Source organism: Oryctolagus cuniculus, chromosome 20 (genome assembly GCF_051225735.1).
Source record: "Oryctolagus cuniculus isolate XC-2025 breed Fujian yellow rabbit chromosome 20, ASM5122573v1, whole genome shotgun sequence".
In the NCBI taxonomy this organism is placed as follows: Eukaryota; Metazoa; Chordata; class Mammalia; order Lagomorpha; family Leporidae; genus Oryctolagus; species Oryctolagus cuniculus.
This window is the reverse complement of record NC_142886.1, coordinates 10,665,642-10,692,484: the sequence shown is the minus strand read 5'-3', so window position 1 is coordinate 10,692,484 and position 26,843 is coordinate 10,665,642. Positions and strand designations below refer to the sequence as shown.

At 46.5% G+C, this 26,843-nt stretch overlaps 1 protein-coding gene across 8 annotated transcripts in view; it reads left to right on the top strand.

Moving 5' to 3' along the window:
- SYNE2 (spectrin repeat containing nuclear envelope protein 2) overlaps positions 1-26,843 on the top strand; it is a 392,381-nt gene that overhangs the window by 270,339 nt on the left and 95,199 nt on the right. For all 8 annotated transcript variants that reach the window (XM_051826403.3, XM_051826401.3, XM_051826405.3 and 5 more), the window contains 12 exons: positions 1,822-2,004; positions 4,396-4,524; positions 5,365-5,486; positions 5,641-5,782; positions 14,307-14,438; positions 15,561-15,713; positions 15,828-16,037; positions 17,472-17,573; positions 18,601-18,720; positions 18,864-19,064; positions 21,506-21,676; positions 22,971-23,102. In XM_051826403.3, the coding sequence (XP_051682363.3) occupies positions 1,822-2,004; positions 4,396-4,524; positions 5,365-5,486; positions 5,641-5,782; positions 14,307-14,438; positions 15,561-15,713; positions 15,828-16,037; positions 17,472-17,573; positions 18,601-18,720; positions 18,864-19,064; positions 21,506-21,676; positions 22,971-23,102 (1,797 nt within the window). The remainder of the gene's footprint in view (positions 1-1,821; positions 2,005-4,395; positions 4,525-5,364; positions 5,487-5,640; positions 5,783-14,306; positions 14,439-15,560; positions 15,714-15,827; positions 16,038-17,471; positions 17,574-18,600; positions 18,721-18,863; positions 19,065-21,505; positions 21,677-22,970; positions 23,103-26,843) is intronic.

Genomic DNA, 26,843 nt, shown 5'->3' with positions numbered 1-26,843 from the left:
CCAAAAAACTGGTTTGTTTCCAGACCTGTGTGTAAACTGGCCAGTTGCCTCAACGACTAAGTGTCTTAAGTTCCAGATTATTCTATTTTCAGAGCATATTTGGCTAAGGCAGGAGAAGGAATGAATTTTCAAATTGTGTAGAATTCTCTTTTAAGATTTATTTATTTATTTGAAAGGCACAGATACAGAGAGGCAGAAGCAGAGAGGGAGGGGGAGAGAGAGAGAGAGAGAGAGAGAGAGAGAGAGAGAGAGAGAGAGAGAAAGGTCTTCCATCTGCCAGTTCAATCCCCAAATGACTGCAACAGTCAGAGCTCCAAAGCCAGGAGCCAGAAGCTTCTTCCAGGTCTCCTATATGGGTGCAGGGACCCAGGAACTTGGGCCATCTTCCACTGCTTTTCCAGGCCATAGCAGAGAGCTGGATCAGAAGTAGAGTAGCTGGCCAGTGCCGGCTTACTAGGCTAATCCTCCACCTGTGGCACCGGCACCCTGGGTTCTAGTCCCCGTTGGGGCGCCGGATTCTGTCCCGGTTGCCCCTCTTCCAGTCCAGCTCTCTGCTGTGGTCCGGGAGTGCAGTGGAGGATGGCCCAAGTGCTTGGGCCCTGCACCCGCATGGGAGACCAGGAGGAAGCACCTGGCTCCTGGCTTCGGATCGGCACAGCGCACCAGCTGTAGCAGCCATTGAAGGGTGAACCAACGGAAGGAAGACCTTTCTCTCTGTCTCTCTCTCTCTCTAACTCTGCCTGTCAAAAAAAAAAAAAAAAAAAAAAAGGAAGTAGAGTAGCTGAAAGACTTGAACTGGCGCCCATATGGGATGCTAGACTGCAGGTGGTGTACCTGGGATTCTTTTTTTTTTCCTTCCCTCTTCAACACTTGGATTGGGAAGGTCGGGGCCGAGGCTGTGTCCTGTGCATGGATTTCACTTGTTAACCGCTCACATGACCCTAGGAAGTGAGGCCTGTATATTCCCATTTTACAGATGGTTCACACTCTGTAACAGAAGGGGGCAGTGTTTACACAGCGGCTAAGTGGCAAGGCTGGGATCCAAACCCTGACACTCTAGCCAGTGTCTTTGGTCTTCTGCTGTGTTTCCTAAAGTGATTATAGCCCCGCTTATTCTAATTGTTCCGCAGGTGACCTCTGTTCTCATTGCAATTCTGCTGCAAAGCACAGGAGTTCATGTACAAGGTTTGGGTTTCTCCAAGGTTCCTCCTGGCCTGGGCTTCTGAGACTTCTCATTTACAAGGGTATTTCTAAAAGTTCATGGAAAATGGAATGAGGAGATACATTTGTTTTGGTGCAAAACTTTTTTATATTGCTGTAGTTTTTTAAATCCGAGAGACAGAGAGAGCTCCCGTGCACTGGTTCAACCCCATTATGGGTGCAGCAGGTGGGGCTGAGGCACTGGAGTCTCCCACACGGGTGGCAGGGACCCCAGTGTTTGCGCCGGCACCTGCTGCCTGCCAGAGTGCACTTTAGCAGGAAGCTGGGATGGGGACCGAAGCTGAGACCAGAACCCCGGGCACTCTGATATGGGAGGCAGGCACCCTAAGCAACACCTTACCTGCCCCACAGAAAAAATTTGAAACCCATGCCTATGAGAAGGCTTATTATGAAATTCCAATGCATGGATTTCAAAAAGAAAATTCTGCATCAAAATTATCTTTTAATTCCATCTTTCCAGCACACTTTTCCAAGGACCCTCCAGCGTTCAGGTCAGGGGAATCGATTATTTGGGGGGAACAATGCGTGTTTGAGCCCAGCACTCTGAGTGATGAGAGGATTCAGTTTCCTAGGCAGTAATGGCGTGGTTTTCTGTGCTAGGCTATGCTCACAGACATCGAGCACAAGGTCGCTTCCCTGTTGGAGACCTGCAGGGACCAGAGCCTGGGCGAGAGTGGAGCCATCCAGTACGAAGCGGAAGCCCTTTCTCTGAAACTCAGAACTGTCAAGTGCAACTTGGAGAAGGTCCAGATGATGTTGCAAGAGAAGTACAGTGAGGATCAGGTAAAACGCAGCTCCACGCAGGCATGCCTGCTGAGAGACGCGCGGACGGCAACCCCATGCCATGGGGTTAGAATTGTGGGTAGAAGTAACCAACCAACTACACAGAAACCGTGCTAAGAGTGGTGGTACAATGGTGGTACTTTCACAAAGTTGGTGGGAAGTGGAGTTGAGGACAGGTTTCTTTTGGTGCAAAATATTTGAAATCCAGGCACATGGCGGGGTCATTGAAAAGTTCACGGACAATGAGTGTTACGAAAAAACAATGCATAGATTTCAAAAATTTTTGTACCAAAATAAACTCATTGTTTAATCCAGTTTTCCACTAACGTTTTGAAGTTCTCTCTTACACATCTTAAAGCATCCAGGAATGGACCCACTGCTTTTGTTGTTTTTATTTTATTGTCAGTGATTGGTTTCTCGTCCAGGTTGTTGGTGAGGGTAGTGGTGTGTCTTGGTTGGTCTATTGGAGTTGAGTGAAGAGAAGGCACAGTGTAAGGCGTCTTCATACAAGAAGGGTGGGTTTGGAGGGCTTTTGCAACTCCAGTGGACTAGAAAACAAAGCCTGTAGAGATATGATTAGCAAAGCAAAACCTGTTTCCAGGGCACTTTTGTTACTCATTTACAAACATTTATGTATTTTTAAATATTTATTTATTTATTTGAAAGTCAGAGTTATACAGAGAGAAGCAGAGAGAGAGAGAGAGAGAGAGAGAGAGAGAGTCTTCCATCTGCTGGTTCACTCCCCAGGTGGCTGCAATGGCTAGAGCTGTGCCGATCAGAAGCCAGGAGCCAGGAGCTTCTGAGTCTCCCATGTGGGTGCAGGGGCCCAAGGACTTGGGCCATCTTCCACTGCTTCCCCAGGCCATAGCAGAGAGCTGGATCAGAAGTGGAGCAGCCAGGACTTGAATCAGTGCCCATATGGGATGCCAGCACTGCAGGCGGTGGCTTTACCCACTATGCCACAGCGCTGGCCCCAAATATTTATGAATGTTGATCAAAGTATCATAAGCTAAGGTGTTCTCATAATTTCTAAGGAATTCCATGTTTGTAAATGTCAGCGAGCATCCTGTGAGTAGGATCTTGCCATGTAAGATTTGCATCTGTGCTTGTTAGTGGCTCCTGCTTGTGGATTTACATTCAAAGAAGTGAGGTTGACCGCCCATACACAGGCCACATGATTCCTGTCTCATCTTAACATGCGCTATCTTTAAAAAGGGTGGGGCTGGTGCTGTGGCCTAGTGGATGAGGCTGCCACCTGCAGCACCAGCATCCCATGTGGGCACCAGTTGGAGTCCCGGCTGCTCCACTTCCAATCCAGCTCTCTGCTTTGGCCTGGGAATGCAGTGGAAGATGGCCCAAGTCCTTGGGCTCCTGCACCCACAGGGGAGACCTGGAAGAAGCTCCTGGCTCCTGGCTTCGGATTGGCACAGCTCCAGCCATTGCGGCCAACTGGGGAGTGAACCAGCGGATGGAAGAGATTCTCTCTCTCTCTCTCTCTCTCTCTCTCTGTCTGCCTCTCCTTCTCTCTCTTTCTGTGTAACTCTGACTTTCAAATAGATAAATATTTAAATAAATAAATAAAATAAAAATGCATGAGGATTCTTCAGAAAGTTCATGGAAATACAGCTTATGAAAAATGATGCACGTGTTTCTAAATTTTTTGCACTCAAATAAACATCTTTAACATCATTTTCCTTGCACTTTTTGAGATATCCACATGCTGTATGTAGACATGGAGCAAACCTGAGTCCACGGGTGGGCATTGTGGGGCAACAGGCAAAGCCTCTGCTCGCAACACCAACATCCCCTATCCAAGAGCCAGTCCTGGTCCAGGCCGCCCTGCCTCTGGTCCAGCTTCCTGCTAACGTAGCCTGGGAGGCAGCAGTGATGGCTCAAGTGCCTGGGCCCCTGCCACCCGCCTGGGGAACTCAAATGGAGCTCCAGGCTCTTGGCTTTGGCCTGGCCCAGCCTGGCTGTTGTGGGCATTTGGGGGGTGAACCAGCACAGGAAGGGTCAGTCTGGATCTCTCTCTCCAAGTAGATGAAAAAAATAAGTAAATAAACTTAAAAAAAATCTGAGCTCATAAGCATAGCACTGTTTCCTATGTGTGTGTGTGTGTGTGTGTGTGTGTGTATAATTTTACTTTGTTCTTAGGGGAAAAAGACAGTGTGTTTCGTAGCTGTGTGACTCATTGGGTGAATTGAGGGAAAAAGATGCCTTCCTCAAATGTAGTAGGTTTTGGAAGCTGTTCTGAAATAAATACATTGAATCACGAATACTGTCGTTTCATTTAGAAGTGTTCCCTGTGCAGTCCCGTTGTTAGAACTGAGATGCAGAGAGGTGTTTTTGACACAGCCTGCCCACGCGCCCCCCCCCCTTTTTTTTTTGCAGCATCCTACCATTCTAAAGAAACCTCCAGATCATCAAGGCGTTCTACAACCAGGTGACCTTTCGGAATTGGAACGGACCGAAACGGAAAGGCCACAGTTCCACAGACAAAAAGATATCCTAGAACCACAGGTAATTTGAGAGTTGTCAGGACAAGACTCACGCTTCTGGTACGGAATGGCCCTTTGTCCTAAACTCTGACCTGCGTGCTGTGTGTCCAGGGTGGGTGTCTGCCCCAGCCCTGAGTGCCCAGCGTTCACGGCTCAGCTGCCTCTGCCCACCTCTGGGGACACTCAGCTTGGCTCCCTGATGAACTCGCAGCTCGGCTCTGCTAAGCAGACACCTGCTGGGGGAGACCTCACCTCTGCAGCTGATGTCCAAACGCGTTCTCAGAGTTTCCATGGGAGTAATGTAGTTGAAATGACACTTGATTAGGGTGTGAATGTTTCCATTGGCTTTGGAGAAATAGGAGTTAGCCAGAACCAGCAAGCAAGGAAGAGAAATAGCAAATGATTCAGGAAGTGGTTCAAAATTAGATTATTTAAAAAGAAGATACCCTTGGGTACTTATGGAGAAATTTGATTGACTGGACCTTTTAAATCTTATTCAATGGTGCTGGCGCTGTGGTATAGCAGGTAAAGCCGTCACCTTCTGTGCATCCCATATGGGCGCCAGTTCAAGTCCCGGCTGCTCCACTTCCGATCCAGCTCTCTGCTATGGCCTGGGAAAGCAGTAGAAGATGGCCCAAGTCCTTGGGACCCTGCATATGTGTGGAAAGACCCAGAGGAAACTCCTGGCTCCTGGCTTCAGATTGGCTCAGCTCCGGCTGTTGTGGCCAACTGGGGAGTGAACCGTTGGATAGAAGATCTCTCTCTCTCTCTCTCTCTCTCTCTCTCTCTCCTTCTCTCTTTATATGACTTTCAAATAAATGAATAAATCTTTTTTTAAGAGAAAAATCTTATTCAATTGTAGGTCATGGAGCTAAAACCAATGGAACAGAAAGATTTAATCAAATTCATAGAATTTAATACTAAGAAAATGTGGCCCCAGGATTGCCAGCATGAAAAAGATCCAACTCAGGAATCATCAATGAGGTAAAACCTTTGAAAACAATTGGGTATTCGTGGCTTTATGATTGGGAAACTTACGAGAGTTTCTTTAGCACTTGTCCATGAAATAGTATGTGAATGTAATACCACATTGTTTTAGGTTGATTATTCTCTTCGTCTTTTTTTTATTCCTTAAAAGCAATAGGGCCTCCAGCCCTGAAAATGATGCTCCAGACTCGGTGTCGTGGCCCCAGGGCCGCAGTGGCGGGAGGTGGCTGTATCTGCACCGTAAGCTGTCATCCAGAACCAGACCCGCCCTGCCACAGCTGGTGGAGCCGCAGGTGGGTCTGTGAGCGTGCAGTGTGCGCAGCCTATTTGGCGTGGAAACCCCAGAAGCGCGAGGGCTCTTCAGAAAGTTTGTGGGAAAGTAGAATTCAAAGATGAATTTATTTTGGTGTAGAAATTTTTGAGGCCCACGTGTAGTCTGTCTGAAATACGCATTTCCCACGAACTTTCTGCAGTACCCGGCAGTCCATAAATGAACATGTGTGTTTCATGTTAATGTAGCTGTTGATTTTTTTTCTTTTATAAATGTTTTCTCTCTTCTATTCCAGGACCAGTATTTCCTTTGTTAGCATTAGCTGAGAGTCTCCTAGCTTTGCTGACTTTAATTTCTTTTTTTTTTTTAAAATATATTGATCTATTTGAAAGGCAGAGTTATAGAGAGGCAAAGGCAGAGAGAGAGAGCGAGAAAGAGCGAGAGAGAGAGAGAGAGAAAGCTATTCCATTACTGATTTACTCCCCCAAATGCCTGCAACTTCCAGGGCTGGGCTGGACTGAAGCCAGGAGCCTGGGATTCCATCCTGGTCTCGCACTTGCGTGGTAGGGACCCAAGCACTCAAGCTGTCACCTGGGCGTCTCAGGGTGCACAATTAGTAGGAAGCTGGATTGGAAGCAGCGCGGGGGCTCGAACCCAGGTACTTCAACGTGGAATACGGGCATCCTGAGCAGTGTCCTGACCACTGTGCTAAATGCTCTGTGGCTCAACTTTTATAACCCATCTTCTCAAGGACACGCCCCTATGACCTGAGGACCTCCCACCAGGCCCGCCTCCCAAATAACATAGTTGGATTCAGTTTCTGTCCTGTCGGCAGCATGAACTGAGTTTAGGGGACAAGCAGCTACTTGAGCTGGGGACCAAGTCTTGTTTGAACCGTAGCAAAGCCCACCTTAGAGGGAAGGAGTATCTCATTCGAAGAGTTGATTATACCGTGTGCCAACCAGTACGTGAACGAGTAAGCAAATAGAGGACAGGCTAGTAAAGGAACCAAATTCAGTGCTACTCAATGGAAAGAGTTTACTTTGTTTCTCCAATTACAATTCGTTTTCCCTCATTTTGATATCTTTTTTTTATCTTTTATTTAATGAATATAAATTTCCAAAGTACGACTTATGGATTACAATGGCTTCCCCCCCATACCGTCCCTCCCACCCACAACCCTCCCTTTTCCCACTCCCTCTCCCCTTCCATTCACATCAAGATTCATTTTCGATTATCTTAATATACAGAAGATCAGCTTAGTATACATTAAGTAAGGATTTCAACAGTTTGCTCCCACACAGAAACATAAAGTGAAAAATAATCGATGATTTTTTTTAAATGATGATGAAATCAGATCAGACCTATTGTCATGTTTAATCCCAGTGAGAGTCAAGTTGGGAATTGATAATTTCTTCTTCTTTTTTCTTTTTTAACAGAAGCTCAGTTTAGTATACATTAAGTAAAGATTTCAACAGTTTGCACCCCCATAGAAACACAAAGTGAAATATACTGTTTGAGTACTCATTATAGCATTAAGCCTCAATGTACAGCACATTAAGGACAGAGATCCTACATGAGGAGTAAGTGCACTGTGACTCCTGTTGTTGACTTTACAAATTGACACTCCTGTCTATGGCATCAGTAATCTCCCTATGCACCAGTCATGAGTTTCCAAGGCTATGGAAGCCCCTTGAGTTCTCTGACTCTTATCTTGTTTAGACAAGGTCATAGTCAAAGTGGAGGTTCTCTCCTCCCTTCAGAGAAAGGTACCTCCTTCTTTGAAGACCTGTTCTTTCCACTGGGATCTCACTCACAGAGATCTTTTTGCCAGAGTGTCTTGGCTTTCCATGCCTGAAATACTCTCATGGGCTTTTCAGCCAGATCTGAATGCCTTTAGGGCTGATTCTGAGGCCAGAGTGCTATTTAGGACATCTGCCATTCTATGAGTCTGCTGAGTATCTCACTTCCCATGTTGGATCACTCTCCCCTTTATTTATTCTATCGGTTAGTGTTAGCAGGTACTAGACTTGTTTATGTGCTCCCTTTGACTCTTAGTCCTTTCATTATGATCAATTGTGAACTGAAATTGATCACTTGGAATTGTGAGATGGCATTGGCACATGCCACCTTGATGGGATTGAATTGGAATCCCCTGGTATGTTTCTAACTCTACCAATTGGGGCAAGTCAGCTTGAGCATGTCCCAAATTATACATCTCTTCCCTCTCTTATTCCCACTCTTATGTTTAACAGGGATCACATTTCAGTTAATTTTCAATACTTAAGAATAACTGTGTGATAATTACAGAATTAAACCAGTCATATTAAGTAGAACAGACAAAAAAAAATACTAAGAGGGATAATGTATTAAGTTGTTCATTAACAGGGCTATGCTGATCAAGTCACCATTTCTCATAGTGTCCATTTCACTTCAGGAGGTTTCCTTTTTGGTGTTCAGTCAGTTGTCACCGATCAGGGAGAACATATGGTATTTGTCCCTTTGGGACTGGCTTACTTCACTCAGCATGATGTGTTCCAGATTCCTCCATTTTGTTGCAAATGACTGGATTTCGTTGTTTCTTACTGCGGTATAGTATTCTAAAGAATACATATCCCATAATTTCTTTATCCAGTCTACCGTTGATGGGCATTTAGGTTGGTTCCAGGTCTTGGCTATTGTGAATTGTGCTGCAATAAACATTAGGGTGCAGACCGCTTTTTTGTTTATCAATTTAAACTCCTTTGGGTAAATTCCAAGGAGTGGGATGGCTGGGTCGAACGGTAGGGTTATCTTCAGGTTTCTGAGGAATCTCCAGACTGACTTCCATAGTGGCTTGACCAGTTTGCATTCCCACCAACAGTGGGTTAGTGTCCCTTTTTCCCCACATCCTCGCCAGCATCTGTTGTTGGTAGATTTCTGAATGTGAGCCATTCTAACCGGGGTGAGGTGAAACCTCATTGTGGTTTTGATTTGCATTTTCCTGATTGCTAGCGACCTTGAACATTTTTTCATGTGCCTGTTGGCCATTTGGATTTCCTCTTTTGAAAAATGTCTATTGAGGTCCTTGGCCCATCTCTTAAGTGGGTTGTTTGTTTTGTTTTTGTGGAGTTTCTTGATCTCTTTGTAGATTCTGGTTATTAACCCTTTATCTGTTGCATAGTTTGCAAATATTTTTTCCCATTCTGTCGGTTGTCTCTTCACTCTCCTGACTGTTTCTTTTGCAGTACAGAAACTTCTCAATTTGATGCAATCCCAATAATTGATTTTGGCTTTGACTGCCTGTGCCTCCTGGGTCTTTACCAGAAATTCTTTGCCTGTGCCAATATCTTGAAGGGTTTCTCCAATGTTCTCTAATAACTTAATGGTGTCAGGACGTAGATTTAGGTCTTTAATCCACATTGAGTGGATTTTTGTGTAAGGTGTAAGGTAGGGGTCTTGCTTCATGCTTCTGCACGTGGAAATCCAGTTTTCCCAGCACCATTTATTGAATAGACTGTCCTTGCTCCAGGAATTGGTTTTAGATCCTTGGTCAAATATAAGTTGGCTGTAGATGTTTGGATTGATTTCTGGTGTTTCTATTCTGTTCCACTGGTCTATCCATCTGTTTCTGTACCAGTACCATGCTGTTTTGATTACCACTGCCCTGTAGTATGTCCTGAAATCTGGTATTGTGATGCCTCCGGCTTTGTTTTTGTTGTACAAGATTGCTTTAGCTATTCGAGGTCTCTTGTGCCTCCATATGAATTTCAGCATCATTTTTTCTAGATCTGAGAAGAATGTCTTTGGTATCTTGATTGGGATTGCATTGAATCTATAAATTGCTTTTGGGAGAATGGACATTTTGATGATGTTGATTCTTCCAATCCATGAGCATGGAAGATTTTTCCATTTTTTGGTATCCTCTTCTATTTCTTTCTTTAAGATTTTGTAATTCTCATTGTAGAGATCTTTAACGTCCTTGGTTAAGTTTATTCCAAGGCATTTGATTGTTTTTGTAGCTATTGTGAATGGGATTGATCTTAGCAGTTCTTTCTCAGTCATGGCATTGCTTGTGTATACAAAGGCTGTTGATTTTTGTGCATTGATTTTATATCCTGCCACTTTGCCAAACTCCTCTATGAGTTCCAATAGTCTCTTAGTAGAGTTCTTTGGATCCTCTAAGTACAGAATCATATCGTCTGCAAAGAGGGATAGTTTGACTTCTTCCTTCTCGATTTGTATTCCTTTGATTTCTTTTTCTTGTCTGATGGCTCTGGCTAAAACTTCCAGAACTATGTTAAATAGCAGTGGTGAGAGTGGGCATCCCTGCCTGGTGCCAGATTTCAGTGGAAATGCTTCCAACTTTTCCCCATTCAATAGGATGCTGGCTGTGGGTTTTTTATAAATTGCTTTGATTATATTGAGGAATGTTCCTTCTATACCCAATTTGCTTAGAGTTTTCATCATGAAAGGGTGTTGAATTTTATCAAATGCTTTCTCTGCATCAATTGAGATAATCATATGGTTTTTCTTTTGCAGTCTGTTAATGTGGTGAATCACATTGATTGATCTGCGAATGTTGAACCATCCCTGCATACCAGGGATGAATCCCACTTGGTCTGGGTGGATGATTTTCCTGATGTGTTGTTGTACTCTATTGGCCAGAATTTTATTGAGGATTTTTGCGTCTATGTTCATCAGGGATATTGGTCTGTAATTTTCTTTCAGTGCTGCATCTTTCTCTGGCTTAGGGATTAAGGTGATGCTGGCTTCATAGAAAGAATTTAGGAGGATTCCCTCTTTTTCGATTGTTCTGAATAGTTTGAGAAGAAATGGGATTAGTTCTTCTTTAAATGTCTGGTAGAATTCAGCAGTGAATCCATCTGGTCCTGGGCTTTTCTTTGTTGGGAGGGCCTTAATTACTGTTTCAATTTCTGTTTCAGTTATGGGTCTATTTAGGTTTTCTATGTCTTCATGGTTCAATTTTGGTAGATTGCATGTGTCCAGGAATCCATCCATTTCTGATAGGTTTCCCTGTTTGCTGGCATACAGGTCCTTGTAGTAATTTCTGATGATTCTTTTTATTTCTGTGGTGTCTGTTGTTACGTTTCCTTTTTCATCTCTGATTTTATTGATTTGGGTCTTTTCTCTTCTTTTTTTAGTTAGTTGGGCCAATGGGGTGTCTATTTTGTTTATTTTTTCAAAAAACCAGCTTCTCGCTTGGCTGATTTTTTGTAGTGTTTTTTTGGATTCAATCCTGTTAATTTCTTCTCTGGTTTTAATTATTTCTCTTCTCCTACTAGATTTGGGTTTGGTTTGCTGCAGTTTTTCTAGGTCCTTGAGATGCGCTGAAAGCTCATTTATTTGGTACCTTTCCAATTTCTTGATATAGGCACCTATTGCTATAAATTTGCCTCTCAATACTGCTTTTGCTGTATCCCATAAGTTTTGATATGTTGTGTTGTTGTCTTCATTTACTTCCAGAAAGTTTTTGATTTCTCTTTTGATTTCTTGAATGACCCAGTGTTCATTCAGGAGCATGTTGTTCAGTCTCCATGTGTTTGCATACTTTCTGGGGTTTCCTGAGTTGCTAATTTCCAGCTTCATTCCGCTGTGGTCTGAGAAGCTGCATGGTATGATTCTAATTCTTTTAAATTTGCTGAGACTTGCTTTATGGCCTAGTATGTGATCAATCCTAGAGAAGGTTCCATGCGCTGCTGAGAAGAATGTGAAGTCTGTAGATGTAGGGTTGAAAGTTCTGTAGATATCTGTTAGATCCATTTGGGCAATAGTGTCAATTAAATCTGCTGTTTCCTTGTTGATCTTCTGTCCGGATGATCTGTCTATTTCTGAGAGTGGAGTATTGAAGTCCCCCAGTACTATTGTATTGGAATCTAAATCTCCCTTTAAGTCCCTTAACATATCTTTTAAATAGACCGGTGCCCTGTAATTAGGTGCATATACATTTATAATAGTTACATCTTCCTGTTGAATTGAACCCTTAATCATTATATAGTGTCCCTCTTTGTCTCTCTTAACAGTTTTTGTATTAAAGTTTATTTTGTCTGATATTAATATGGCTACACCTGCTTTTTTTTGGTTTCTGTTGGCATGGACTATCTTTTTCCAACCTTTCAGTTTCAGTCTGCATGCCTCTTTGTTAGAGAGATGTGTTTCTTGTAGGCAACAAATAGTTGGGTTGTGTTCTTTGAGCCAGTCAGCCAAACGGTGTCTTTTAACTGGAGAATTCAGACCATTAATGTTCAATGTGACTATTGATACGTAGTGACTTTGCCCTGCCATTTTCCCGGAAATATTTTCTAGTATATGCTTTGAGCTTCCCATGCTCTTTTACTGGTAGGTGTTCTTCCTTTCCCTTCTTTCATATTGATGGCCATGTTTCTGTGTTTCTGAGTGTAGCACATCTTTAAGTATCTTTTGCAGGGCCGGATGAGTGGCCACAAAGTCTTTCAATTTCTGTTTGCTATGAAAGGTCTTTATTTCACCTTCATTCACAAATGAGAGCTTGGCAGGATATAATATTCTGGGCTGGCAATTTTTCTCTCTTAGCACCTGTGCTATGTCTCGCCATTCCCTCCTAGCCTGTAGTGTTTCTGATGAGAAGTCTGCTGTGAGTCTGATTGGAGATCCTCTGAGAGTAATCTGACGTTTCTCTCTTGCACATTTTAGGATCTTTTCTTTATGTTTCACTGTGGTAAGTTTAATTACCACGTGTCGTGGTGAGGATCTCTTTTCGTCATGTTTATTGGGGGTTCTTTGAGCTTCCTGTACTAGGATGTCTCTGTCCTTCTCCAAACCTGGAAAGTTCTCTGCTAGTATCTCACTAAAAAGGCCTTCTAATCCTTTCTCTCTCTCCATGCCTTCAGGAACTCCTAGAACTCGAATGTTGGTTTTTTTAATAGTATCCTGTAGATTCCCAACAATATTTTTTAGATTTCTAATTTCCTCTTCTTTTCTTTGGTTTGACTGTATGTTTTCCTGTGCTCTATTTTCTAAGTCCGATATTCTCTCTTCTGCTTCACCCATTCTGTTTTTAAGGCTTTCTAATGTATTTGTCATTTGATCTATTGAGCTCTTCATTTCATTTTGATTTCTCTTCACTATCACACTTTCCTGTTCTACTAGTTTCTGAGTTTCATTTTGATTCTTCCTTAAAATTTCATTTTCACGAGAGAGATTTTCAATCTTGTCCAATAAGGATTTCTGTAGTTCAAGGATTTGCTTTTAAAAACTTCTAAATGTTCTTATCATAATTTTTTGAAATCCGTATCTTGAATTTCTTCTATCTCATCATCTTCAAAATCTTGGTTTGGGGTGTTTTGTTTATTTGGAGGCATCATAGTGTCATCGTTGATCTTGTTCCCTCGATTTCTGTGTTTGTTACTTGGCATAGTTAATTCTTCTTGCGTCACTGTGCTTTTTTTTTTTTTTTTTAATACTATGTCCGTGTTAAGTGGACTGCCTGCTGTTGGGGGAGCCTTGGAGGCTTGAGATGGGTGCAGCCTGAGAGCTCTGCTTGGTTCTTCCTGGTAAAGGGTGTGCAAAGGTGACACCCTCAGGTTATGCGTGGTAAATCTCTCTCTTTTTATTTATTTATTTATTTTATTTATTCAGGGGGTAAGTAACACCACACGGCATGGCTGTGCAGAATTGATGGTATTTAGCTTCCAGTCTCTGGCTTCTACCCACAGAGTCCGTTTAGGCTCCTCTGGACTCCCACTGGGTTGCCTAGGCTACTGAATTGTAGTGACTCAGTTCCTTAGCTCTCCCCCGTTGATATGTAAATCCAGAGAGGGGGCCTGCTCTTTGTCTCTTGGGAATTCTTCAAGCCTTGCAGCCTTGCAACCTTTGCAAGGTTAGGGGGAAGAGAAACCCCAAAGCTTTTTTTTTCCTTCTTTCTGGTAGTGAGTTTTCTGCACTTTCCGGCCCCCCTCTAGATTCTGACCCCCGTTTCCCCACCAATGTCTCGGGTTATTGAGCTCACCTCCCCTCCCAGCGCCGATGTGTGGACTCGGAGCCCTGAGCGTCCCAAGTCTCCCCGCTGTTGTCTGTGTGGCATGCACTCCCCTTCGAGCACTGGTGTGCAGACCCTGCGGCTTCCGCGGCTCGGTCCCGCGCCTCGGCTTCCGTGCGGTGGGCAACCTTGTTCTCCCAGTAGGTCCTCCGATTCACAGCCACTCGATCCAGTAGAGTTTCCGCTGCAATATTTTCTTGGTTCTTTTTTCTGACGCTACCATAACGCCCCTTTTATTAAACTAAATTTTCCCGGACTATCGGTGCGCGCCCTCACTATTCCGCCATCTTGGCTCCGCCTCATTTTGATATCTAAAGGACCCTCCAGTGTCTAAGTATAAGGTATCACGACTTCAACGTTGTCTACACAATTGATAGTTTAATTATTTTTTTCTCTTACAATTGACAAGGGAGACAGTTTTTCTTAACAAAAGATGACTCAAAAGGGCGTGCTGAGGCTTAGCTTCTGTTTACGTTAACCTTCACACAGTCTCCAACTGTCACTAACAAGCTGTCCCTTTTCCAAATAGGTTGCCACTAACACGAGTATTCTACCCAGTGTGAGTGTGTATAACTTTAAATACCCAACAACTGAAGAACTGAAAACCTACACCACTCAACTCGAAGACCTGCACCAAGAAGCAAGCACCCTCCAGACACAGGTAGAAGCTACACAGGTGTTTTTTCTTATTGCATTCACTTAACAAAAGAAGAGAGACGCGGTGACATCACTGGAAATGAACAAGTCATAGAGAACTTCAGGAAATGGGTCCTTGAATGGCAAACAGAATGTGTTTCTGGCCAGCCCTTCAGTGTGCTGGTGGCTGCTTAGAACACGGTGTGCAAAGGATTTTGAGTCAGAATAAGCAGGAAAGAGGGTGGTGATTGATTAGTAATGTCTGCACTGGTGATCCATGAACGTTTTGAAGTCTTGTCTTACATCTGAGGGTGGCTTTGAGTCTCATAATTAGCCCATCAGTGTCACCCATAACTTCCCCTGCTCCATAACCTGTCCCACTCCCTCTCTCTCTCTTTTTTTAATTAAAGATTCATTTTATTTATTTGAAAGAGTTACAGAGAGAGAGGTCTTCCATCCACCAGTTCATTCCACAGATGGCCACAACCACTGGAGCTGAGCCAATCCAAAGTCAGGAGCCAGGAGCTTCTTCCAGGTCTCCTATGTGGGTGCAGGGGCCCAAGGACTTGGGCCATCTTCTACTGCTTTCCCAGGTGCATCAGCAGGGAGCGGGATCAGAAGTGGAGCAGCCAGGACTTGAACCGGCACCCATGTAGGATGTGCCAGCCTGCCAGCTCCCTCTTTAAGATCCTGTTTGTCCCTTCCTCAGCCCTGTGAAGCTCCTCTCTCTGGCTTCTTTTCCTTACCCTGGTCGTACTTGATTCATTAACCCCCTGTCTGCTATCTTACAATGCAGAGGCCAGGCAGCGGTGAGAAGCGGGTCGGTGTGACTTCTGGGGGCCCACAGGTCCCCTGCACGGCCGTGCTGAGAAAGCCCTTCCTCCCGTGACTTCCCTTGTAATTCCACTCAGTGGTCACACAGCTGCCTCACATTCTGTTTCTTAAATGCGCCCTGAGAGTCCAGAGCTTCCATTTTATTTATTTATTCTGCCACCTGGTTTACGAAGTGTTTGAAACAAGCTCCTGTTTCTTAAAGTATAACATACATTGCAAGCTATAATAGAGACCAGGGGAAAGGTAGGTTCCAGAAGGTGAGGAATCCTGATGAGTTTTGTGTTTGTTTTTGTTTTCTCTCCCCTTGATTCAGGAACCCATGACAGAAGACAGGTGCAGTGGTTTGGATAAGAAATTATTTGAGCTGTTTCTGCCCCTCAGTCAGCACCTTGACCTTGTGGAGGAGCTGCTTCAGACGCCTGGGCTTGTCAGAGAGGACGTTTCGGCACAGCAGGTGCACTACGAGGTAGGGCCCTTCTCCAGAGCCCGTATGTTGGCCATCGCAGCAGCCTGGCTCATTGGTCCAGCGCTGAAGCCACCTGAAGCCAGAGCCGTTCACTCTGCCGCTCTCTGTTTGCAGACCCTGGCTCTGGAGTTGAAGAAGCTTTATTTATCTCTGAGCAACAAGAAAGGTGACCTTGTGAAGGCCGTGACGTGGCCCGGCAGGAACACCAGCTTGCTCCTCGAGTGCCTGGAGCAGCTCCAAGCCTGCCTGGAGCACGCCCGGGCCACGGCTGTCTCTAGAGGCAAGTCCCTGAAAGCCGGCCTGGACTACAAGCGCAGTTACCAGGTAGGACTGCCGGCACCCGGCCCGCTTTGGCACCGAGCTCGGTTACAGCACGGATCCCTAATTTCCGCTCCTCGGTATTGCTAGCGGCGTTCGAGAATAGGAATTGCGCAGGGCTGCGGGGAAACCTTCCTGCTACTCAGGGCTGGAGACCATTTGGAAGGGAGGTCCTTTCCCGAGCCTTAGGTTTGAATTTGTCCGTTTGAGCCAACGTGATGTTTCTTGTCTCGTGTTCCGTCTCCCCATTTCCTGGCTGCCATATGGGAGAATTTGCACTTAAATTTCTCAGTTGTTGAGCAAAGCGATGACAATCTGTGGCTGTTCCAGCTGGCTTTCTTCTGACATTTGTGTAATGGGGACTGTAGGTTGGGGAGACTGAGGCAGGGAGACTAGTTGGGAAGCTACTAAGATCGTCTAAGGAAAACGGTTGAACACATCATGAGTCCTGTCCATGTAAATGAGCACAGATCTGAAGAAACTTCTAGAATCCAAGTGAGCAGGCATAAAGAAGGGGGAACATGGTCAACAACACCAGATCCCAGTGGTGGGAAACTGAACAAACAAATGACCCGCACTTTTCAAACACACACAAGAGAGAGAAATGGTAGGGCTTGGTCTGCAGAGGAAAACATAAATTAAGAAATATTGCACTGCTGTGATATGAGGCCCCATTTTGGATCCTGACTGAAGTCCCCTCCAAAAAAAAAAAAAGAAAAGAAAAGAAAAGAAAAAAGAAATACAGGCAATTAGAGAAGCTTGAACTCTATCCAAATAGTCATTTTAAGGATTAATTATTGATTTGGGGCAGAGTGTAGGGTAGTGTTTTTAAAAGGAAGAAGCCTCATCTTTCAGCGATACATACTGAAACGTGCTGGTAGGGTGACTGCGTGTGTGGGCTTTGCTTAAGAACAGTCAAGGGGGGGCCAGCGGTGTGGTCAGCGGGTAAAGCCGCCACCTGCAGCACCAGTTCGAGTCCCGGCTGCTCCACTTACCGTCCAGCTCTCTGCTATGGCCTGGGAAAGCAGCAGAAGATGGCTCAAATGCTTGGGCCCCTGCAGCCACATGGGAGACCTGGGAGAAGATCCTGGCTCCTGGCTTCAGATCAGCCCAGATCCTGCCATTGTGGCCATTTGGGGAGTGAACCGGCAGATGGAAGACCCCTCTCTTTCTCTGCCTCTGCCTCTAACTCCACCTTTCAAATAAATAAATTAATTAATTAATTAAAAAAAGAGCAATCAAGGGAAGTGGGGTTGGGCACGGTCGGGAGCAGGGGTGTGCTCGGCACTCACGACGCTCAAAGATGATAATGCAGGATTCCACTCTTACACGTTTGCAATTTCCACTCTCGAAAGGTCTAAAACTCCACTTAAGCATGAGAAGGGTTCGCAGGGCCTGAGTGAGGTCGCTCAGTGCCGTGCGTGTGTCGTTTCTGTGCAGAGCGAAATCAAGCGGCTGTATGATCAGCTCACCCAGAAGAAGACGTCCTTGCAGCAGTCTTTGAATGAAATGAGCGGCCAGGCCGTTGGAGAGCAGCTGCAGGTAATGACCCCAAACCCCTGCCGTTGACCTGACTGGGCCAGAGTCCCGTGTGGAAGCTGCGGTTTTGAACCACTGGTTTGTGACCGGAGTGGTCGGGCTGAAGCCAGGGAGTCCACATGAAGCCTGTTACACCCGCCCGTGAGGGGCAGCTCTCGGGTCGTTCTTGCTGCACTCAGCGCACTGGAACCACAAGAGACCACGCGCGGATCTGCCTGGCGCGGTGGAATCCTGAATGTGGTCGATGTGGTACCCGTTGTGTGGGAACATGTTAGTCTGCTTGTTTGATTACACATCAGAATCGCAACGTCACTAGCAATGCGACTTCATTCATTCATTCAGCAAACATTAATTGAAGACCTCCTGTGCCCAGGCGCTGTACTAGGACTTGGGTGTGCACTCTTTTTAAGGACACAGGACAGGGCTGGCGCTGTGTGGTGTAGCGGGTAAAGCTGCCAACTGCAGGGCCAGCATCCCATGTGGGTGCCAGTTTGAGTCCCGGCTGCCCCACTTCTGATCCAGCTCTCTGCTACAGCCTGGGAAAGCAGTAGAAGATGGACCAAGTGCTTGGGCCCCTGCCACCCATGTGGGAGACGCCAGTGGAGTTCAAGGCTCCTGGGTTCAGCCTGGCCCAGCTTTAACCACTGCCTTTGCAGCCAGTTTTTGGAGAGAATGAACAGATGGAATCTCTCTCTCTCTCTCTCTCTCGTCCTCTTTCTCTCCCCACTCACCCCCATCACTCTCCCTTTCAAATACACAAATAAATCTTTACAAAAATAAAAATAAAGAAGGAGCTGACGCTCAAGAGGAAGTGGGGAGCGGCAGTCTGGGATATGCCTGTCTGTGCCTCCGCTGGCCCAAGCTTACAGCACGCTGGGCACCAGCCGTGCTCCGAGGGCCCTACGGGAGCTGGAGACAGGGAGGGCCAGTGGGAGCCTTGGGAGGGCCCCTCCCTTTCTGTACTGTTGAATTCCTCTTTAATGAGTACGCGTACTGCCCTCACTTCCTGTTCTGTGTTGTCTGTCACCAGAAAGCCGATGCGTGCACAGCGGAGCTGCAGAACTCTGAGAGCCGAGTGGCCAAGCTGCGAGCCGAAGGCGAGAGGCTTCACCTGCCGTGGGCTTTGCTCCAGGAGGTTTCCAAGTTAGAGGTGAGCGGAAAGCGCCCACCCGGAGCTGCGATGACGGCAGGGATGGAGACCGGGGCCTCCACGGGCGGATTTCGGTTTGTTCTTTGTCTTAGCTTCCCGGCTGGACGAAAACGCTTGTGCACACTCACTTTCTCCCCTCTCAGGACGTTCTCGACAGCATGTGGGCGATCCTCAGAAGCAGGTACTCAGCGCTCAGCAGCCCCTTTGTCTCGGAGAGCCAGCAGGATGCCTTGTTGCGAGGCGTGGAGGAGCTAGTGCGTATCGGGAAGGAAAAGCTTTCCCACGACCACCTGCAGCCAGCCAAGAGCAAAGCTGCTTTGCAGGCGCAGATACAGAGTCACAAGGTGAGACACGTGGGTCAGAGCCCTCCGCACAGACGCAAACCGTAAGGATTTTCTCGGTGTGACCGGGAACTCCCTGCTCTCTTCCTTGGGGAAACGGCAGCCTTCATTCATTTAATTAAGAGTGCTTAGCGGATACCAGTAACCCTGAGTAACTTTCCGAATAGGATTGTGAGTGAGGACAGGCCCTGATGCTTCCATTCATGGAGAAGGTTTGTCTGTGGTCTTCAGACAAAATTAAAACTCGGAGGAGGATGCACACTGTAAGAGCATCTAACAGGAGAAACAGGTGCTGGAAGGCTCCTTGAGACCTGATCAAAAGCCAGATCTCTAATACTAATGTTACAGTAAATCCATTCATTTTCCATTTGTTTCATTCATCAAAACTTTTTTTCAAGATTTATTTATTTATTTGAAAGAGTTACAGAGAGAGAGAGAGAGAGAGAGAGAGAGAGAGAGAGGTCTCCATCTGCTGGTTCACTCCTCAGTTGGCCGCAATGGTCAGAGCTGTGCTGATCTGAAGCCAGGAGCCAGGAGCTTCCTCCAGGTCTCCCATGTGGGTGCAGGGGCCCAAGGACTTGAGCCATCTTCCACTGCTTTCCCAGACCATAGCAGAGAGCTGGATGGGAAGAGGAGCAGCCGGGACTCGAACCAGCACCCATATGGGATGCCAGCACTGCAGGTGGTGGCTTCACCCGCTATGCCGCAGCACTGGCCTCAAACAAAACTTTCCTGATCATGCCCTAAAGATGTGCAGGAATCTAGGCGCTGATACAAAAGATGTGTGGGACAGGGCCTTGGTTCTGGCAAGCTCATAGTTGAGGGCCTTTGGGAAGTATGCCTCCTTGGTCTGAGAAAAACTGGAAGGTAAATATTGTATGGAGGGTGGAGGGGAGAAGAGGAGGGAGGGCGGGAGACCCTCCTATGAACCTGTGCTCCTCGGGGAAAGGGAGGGTTCACATAATAAGGGATCCCTTTAAAGCAGAGGAGGCAGCAGGCAGCTCACAGAGAAGAACCGTGTGAAGGAAAACCTTCTTACAAGGTTCTTCCATGGGGCTGGCGCTGTGGTGTAGCAGGTAAAGCCACCGCCTGCAGTGCCGGCATCCCATATGGGTGCCAGTTTGAGTCCCCGCTGCCCCACTTCCGATCCAGCTCTGTGCTGTAGCCTGGGAAAGCAGTAGGGGATGGCCCAAGTGTTTGGGCCCCTGCACCTATGTGGGAGACCCGGAGGAAGCTCCTGGCTCCTGGCTTCGGATCAGCTCAGTTCCGGCCATTGTGGCCAACTGTGGAGTGAACCAGCGGATGGAAGACCTCTCTCTCTCTCACTCTCTCTCTCTCTCTCTCTCTCTGCCTCTCTTTCTCTCTGTGTAACTCTGACTTTCAAATAAATAAATAAATATTTTAAAAAAGCTTCTTCCAGCACAAACGTGGGAACCTCAGGACAAAGATTTTCCTATCCCCCACATACACACGAATTGTCCTTTATTTAGCTGTGTTGTTGAGTAGGAGTTAGAGCCACTGCACCCCAGGGGAGACCAGGAGAAGCACCTGGCTCCTGCCCTCGGATCAGCGCCGTACACCGGCCGCGGCGGCCATTGGAGGGTGAACCAACGGCAAAGGAAGACCTTTCTCTCTGTCTCTCTCACTGTCCACTCTGCCTGTCAAAAAATAAAAAAAAAATAAATAAATAAATAAAAAAGAAGTTAGAGCCAGGGTTGAGAGCCCTTTCCTTTGAATATTTGGGCTGGGTGGATTTGCACATCCATCCATCCAGCTGTAGTATTGAAATTAATCTGCCGCCTTTCTGTACCATTTTAAAAGCTCACTGCTTTAGAAGGCTCTCTCTGGGAATTGAAATGGACTCACAATAACGTATTCTGCTTAAACTGGATTATTTTAGAGCAAATACTACTTTAAAGGGAACATTTCTTTACACACTTTGTTGAAATTCCACCAGTGTTCAGAGACTAAGGCATTCATTGCAATTTTCTTTCTGCCTTCTCGTACATCTCACTCAACACTGGTTGAGTAACAGGTGTTGATTTTGGGATAAAAAGCAAAAAATGGGGCCGGCATTGTGGTGTAATGGATTACGCCACCGCCTGCAATGCCAGCATCCTGTATGGGTTCCTGTTGGAGCTCCGGCTGCTCCACTTCCAATCCAGCTCCCTGCTAATGCACCTGGGAAAGCAGAGGACGATGGCCTGAGTGCTTGGGCTCCTGCACCCTCATGGGAGACCCAGATTAAGCTCCTGGCTTTGGCCTGGCCCAGCTCTGGCCATTGTGGCCATTTAGGGATGAACCAGCAGATGGGAGAGCTCTCTCTTGCTCTCTCCCTCTCTCTCTAACTCTTAAAAAAAAATGAGTAAAAAGTTGACATAATTGATTTTTCAGGTAGTCACAGCTTAAAAATAAACATTAAAAGCTTTTTCCGTCTTTTATAGGTTTTTTTCCAGAAGCTTCTTGCCGACATGTTGTTCATCCAAACATACTCTTCCAAAGTGTCTCCTTTGTTGCAAAAGAGAGAGGGATTTTGGGCCGAACAAGTGGCGGAAGTTAAATTGCTGGAGGAGGAATCGCGCCAGCGTGGCGTGGCGCTGCAGAGTTTGCTGCAGGTATTGGCGTCGTTAGCTTCGCACTTGACCTGGGAATTCCTGTGAGCATGAGGACTGGGGAGCCTTGGCTTTGTTCCCACTGCTGCCTCCTGAACCGCAGCTTGGCGGGATTTCTCCGACTTGAACTTGGAGTGGTCCAGCCCCTTTGCAGCCTTTGGGTTTGTGTGGGAATAAACAAAATTGCAAACACTCGGAGACCTAGAATGTGGTCACCAGGGTGAAACCGTGTCCCTTCAAGAGACCTCGTGCCCTGTTGCTAATCTTGTCTCAGTTCAAAGAAGTGTGAGACACGTGTATGAGGGTCATTCTCAGTTGTAAAGTTTTCCCTTTGCCTTAGCGAGCCGTTCACAGCCAGTGTTAGCACGTAAGAGAGACAGACAATAAGAAGGAAGCACTCAGCTTGCTGGTGTGATACGGTGTTATTTCAGCGTAATGAGATTTTCTGGTCATAGCTGGTGTATCCAACTGATAGTGATGCCGGCTGAGCAGCCCTCATCCAAAACCCTCAAGTCGTTTCAGATTTTTGCATTTGGGCTGTTCAGCCAGTGAGGTTTATGCAACTGTTCCAAAATCCAATAACAACAACAACAACAACAAAAACACACCAAAAAAACTCCAAAATATGAAACACTTGGGCTAAGAGCTTCCTAACTTGCAGTATTTTCATACCATGTTCATGGTATTTAAAGAAAAAAAGAGGTTCCACAGGCCCTGTGAGCTCCCTGGGAAAGCCAGGTGACCCACTGTTGGAATGCAGATGGGGATTGTCCCAGGCACTGAGATCCCACCAGGGCTGCTGGGGGCGTGCAGGAAGCCAGGACAGGACCATGGTTCACCTTGATGCCGTCTCAGCCCGCCCCGTCACACAGGCACTCGTGGGTCTGTAGCACGCTGGGCTTGGACTTGGAGCAAGACAGTAGCAGCATCCTGATAGCTTCTGTTGAAAAAGCCTTCGTAAGTTAGTTCTTTGCTTTTCCAAGGAAGAGAAGGGCCCCGTCAGGATGTGAGGTTCTAGGGAGGGGCTTCGGGCATCGCTCCAGCTAAATCATCTGTTTCCTTCATCACTCAGTCCGCTTTGGCAAGGCGAGGGTAAAACACTGAGGCCAGTTAGATTTCTGAAAGCCTCCGTCTCAAAAGCAGTGGCATCTGCATTGTTCCTGAGCTCCTACGCCTCTCAGAACCCCCTGGAGCCAGCGCCTTCATGTTGGTGTGGACTCCATGCTGGTTTTTGGTTTTGTGACCCGCTGTGTCCTTGTCCAAAAGACTCCCACTGATTTTATGCCTTGCTTCTTAGAAATGGGAAGCATTTGATGAAAACTACGCGTGTCTTGAGAAGGACCTGGAAATTCTTCTGTCCACACTGCCCTCCGTGAGTCTGGTGGAAGAGACAGAGGAAAGATTAGCAGAACGGATCTCACTCTACCAGGTATTTTGCTTCTGTCAGAGGCGCTGTTTGGCGCTTTCTGTTGCAGCTCGCCTTGTTTTGAGGGGGTGGCTTTGACGCTGACGGTGAGCAGGAAGGAGTCGCTGTTCCCTGCAGAACTCGCCGACAGATGTATTCTGGCACGCTGCAGGTTTGACTGCGCGCTCCTTGGTGTGCCCGTCGGTCTGTACCTAAAGTTCCAGGTTTCAGTCCTGGCTCCGTCACTTAGCACGGGTGTGACCTGTCAGCCTGGGGTTCCCTGTGTCCCGCTTTTGCGACCTTCCTGTCTCGAAGCCTCTGTTTCCTGAGCTGTGTGATGCGCACAGTCAGCCTAGTTCCACCTGTCTCCAGGGGTGCGGGGGCGCATGTCAGTGTCTGCTGTCATGGAAACATGCCGAAGAATGGGACGGACTTGGTAACGTGAGTTACTCCATGACTGTGGTGAAGCCTGTCTGCACACAGCCTGGGAGATGGACAGCGGCCCGTTACCTGCCACAGCGTCGCAAACAGACTTCACTCTGTCCTGTCACTTTTACTGTTGTCATTCTCATAGTCTCATAGTGACACAGACAAGGCAAAACCTGAAGATGTTTTGTGAGTGGCCTTGAGGACATGACCAATACGATAGAAACAAGTTTCAAATCTTTTCAGCCGAAACTTAAAATACTTAAGCGTTTTTAAAAGATCCTTATTTATTTATTTTTTTAAAGATTTATTTGAAAAGCAGAGTTGAGAGAGAGAGAGAGAGAGAGAGAGAGATCTTCCATTCATTGTTTGACTCCCCAAATGACTGTGGTGACCAGGGCTGAGCCAGGCTGAAGCCAGAAGCCTGGAGCAACATCCGGTTTTCCCAAGCAGATGGCAGGAACTCAAAGACTTGAGCCATCATCTGCTGTTTCCCAGGCACATGAGCAGGGAGCTGGGTTGGAAGCGGAGTAACCAAAACTCTAGCCTTGGATACCAGCGCTGTGGCTCAGCGGGTTAAAGCCCTGGCCTGAAGCTCTGGCATCCCATGTGGGCACTGGTTTGAGTCCCAGCTGCTCCACTTCCAATTCAGCTCTCTGCCTGGGATAGCAGTAGAAGATGGTCCAACTCCATGCACCCACATGGGAGACCCAGAGGCAGCTCCTGGCTCCTGGCTTTGGATTGGCACAGCTCCAGCCATTGCGGCCATCTTGGGAGTGAACTAGCAGATGGAAGACCTCTCTCTCTCTCTCTACCTCTCTCTGTAACTCTGTATTTCAAATAAGTAAAATAAATCTTAAAGAAAAACTCTAGCTATCACTCAGGTTGGGATACGGGCATCCCAAGTGATTGCTTAAACAGCTGTGCTATGACATCTGCCCGAGTTGTTTAGTCTTAGTATTATATAAAAGTTGCCATCTGAACAGCTGAAAAAATAGAATTTAAAACAGCATTTTAAATCTCATTATATTGAGAAACAATCACATAGCCAATCTAATGTGACCCTGATTGTTTCCCATCAAATATGGGTTTGATCCTAGTAAAATCATTGCAAGGCTTTTAAATAGTTTTCCAGGGGCTGGCATTGTGGCTTAGTGGGTAAAACCACTGGCTAGGACCCTGGTATCCCATATAGGCACCCACACATATCCACGATGCTCCACTTTCAATCCAGCTCCCTGCTGATGACCTGGGAAAAGCAGCAGAAAATGGCCCAAGTGCTTGGGGCCCTGTCGCTCCTATGGGAGACCCAGAGGAAGCTCCTGGCTTTGTCTGGGCCCAGCCCTGGCCATGATGGCCATCTGGGGAGTGAACCGGTGGATGGAAGATATCTCTCCTTTGTCTCTTCTGCTCTCTGTAACTCTGATTTTCAAATAAATAAATCTTTAAAATAAATAACCAAAGAAATAAATTTTCTGGATGAAAAGAAAGACATATCCTATAAAGCCCATCTTATGTGTGGTCCTCCTCAGGTCATGGAGAGGTTTGTGAGTGACTGACAGATGTCACCATTGCATTCAGGGAACCTTCTGGCTTGTTGAATGAATGCAGGTGTTCGTTGTGTGGCATTTGAAGTTGAGCCAACTGATTTTTTTTTTTTTTTAATTTGAGAGAGACAGACAGACATAGAGAAGTATCTGCCACCTGCTGGCTCATCTTCCCGATACCCACAACAGCCAGGGCTGGGCCAGGCCAAAGCTGGGAGTGGGGAAGTCAGAGCAGGTCTTCCACACGGGTGGCAGGGATCCATTTATGTGAGCCATTGCAGCCGCCCAGGGTCCACATCTGTAGGAAACTAGAACCAGGAATGGGCTGGGCCTTGAACCCCGGCACCCCAAAATGGTGTACTGGTGTCCCAAGTGGTGTCTTTACTGCTATGCCAAATACACATCCCTCCAAACTCATCATGCTCAGATACTGGCCCAGCATCCCACCAACCAAGTGGCCAGCACATGTCTGTCTCCTGTGGGAAAAAAAAAATGGAAAAAATTAAAACTTTTATAGAGGCGTTCTGAAGAGGAAGCGTATGGCAAGCCAGGGCTTAGAATATTAGGGCGATTTCTTAGACACTGATGTTGGGGGTAGGCATGGCGGCACATGGGTTAAGCCAAGTGCCACAGACCAGCATCCCATATCTGAGTGACTGGTTTCTGCTGCTCCACTTCTGATTCAGCTTCCTGCTGATGTGCCTGGGAAGCAGCAGATAGTGGCTCAAGGACTTGAGTCCCTGCCACCCGTGTGGGAGACCCACAGCTAGTTCATGGCTCCTGGCTTTGGCCTGTCATGTTGTGGGCATTTGGGGAGTGAACCAGTGGACAGATCTCTTCCTCTCTCCCTTTCACTCTGCCTCTCAAACAAATAAATCTTTAAAAAATAAACTCACATTGTGTGAGTTTTGATTCTAGCCCACAGGCTCAGGTAGAGGGGAGGGTTACAAATAGTATACTATGGAAAGGGCATTGGAAGTAGAATTTTTTTGGTTGTCTTAAAAAAAAGGTTTAAATTAATTGGAAAAATAACAAAAATTCTATTTTGATCATAATTTGTTGTTAAAGATTAAACAGCTGTCAGACTAAAAGCATTCGCTGAACCCAGCTGTGGAAGATAATTGCCTACAGACAGTCCCTACAGGGGGTCATTGTGTTTGCCTGAAGAATTTTATGTTCTGTGCTTGAAGTTGGATTAATAATGTGCCATCTGTTTTAACTGATTCTTCTAGAATTCTCCTCTCACCCTGTTGATTCCTTTTAAAAAGACTCTACAAATGATTTTTTTTTTTCTCTTCTGTTTACCTCTTATGGAAAACAGACAGATATTTTCTGATTGATCCCCTTCATGTCTGGATCTTAATCTACAGTGGGAGACTGGGTGGGGACAACTCAGGCCAGCAGGGTCCTCTCGGGGTTTCTGACTGGGGCTGGACCAGGCTGAAGCCAGGAGTCGGGTCTCCCAAGTGCTTTCCCAGGTGCATTTGCAGGAAGCTGGATTGGAAATGGAGCAGCCGGGACTCCAACCATCACTGTAATAAGGGATACATTGCAGGTGGCAATTTAACCTACTGTGCCAGAAAGCCAGTTCCTGTAATACATTTATAAATACAGTGTTTATGGGCCAGTGCTGTGGCTTAGCAGATAAAGCCCCCACCTGCGATGCTGGCATCCTATATGGGTGCCGGTTCAAGTCCTGCTGCTCCACTTCCGATCCAGCTCTCTGCTATGGCCTGGGAAAGCAGTAGAAGATGGTCCAAGTCCTTGGGCCCCTGCACCTGCATGGAAGACC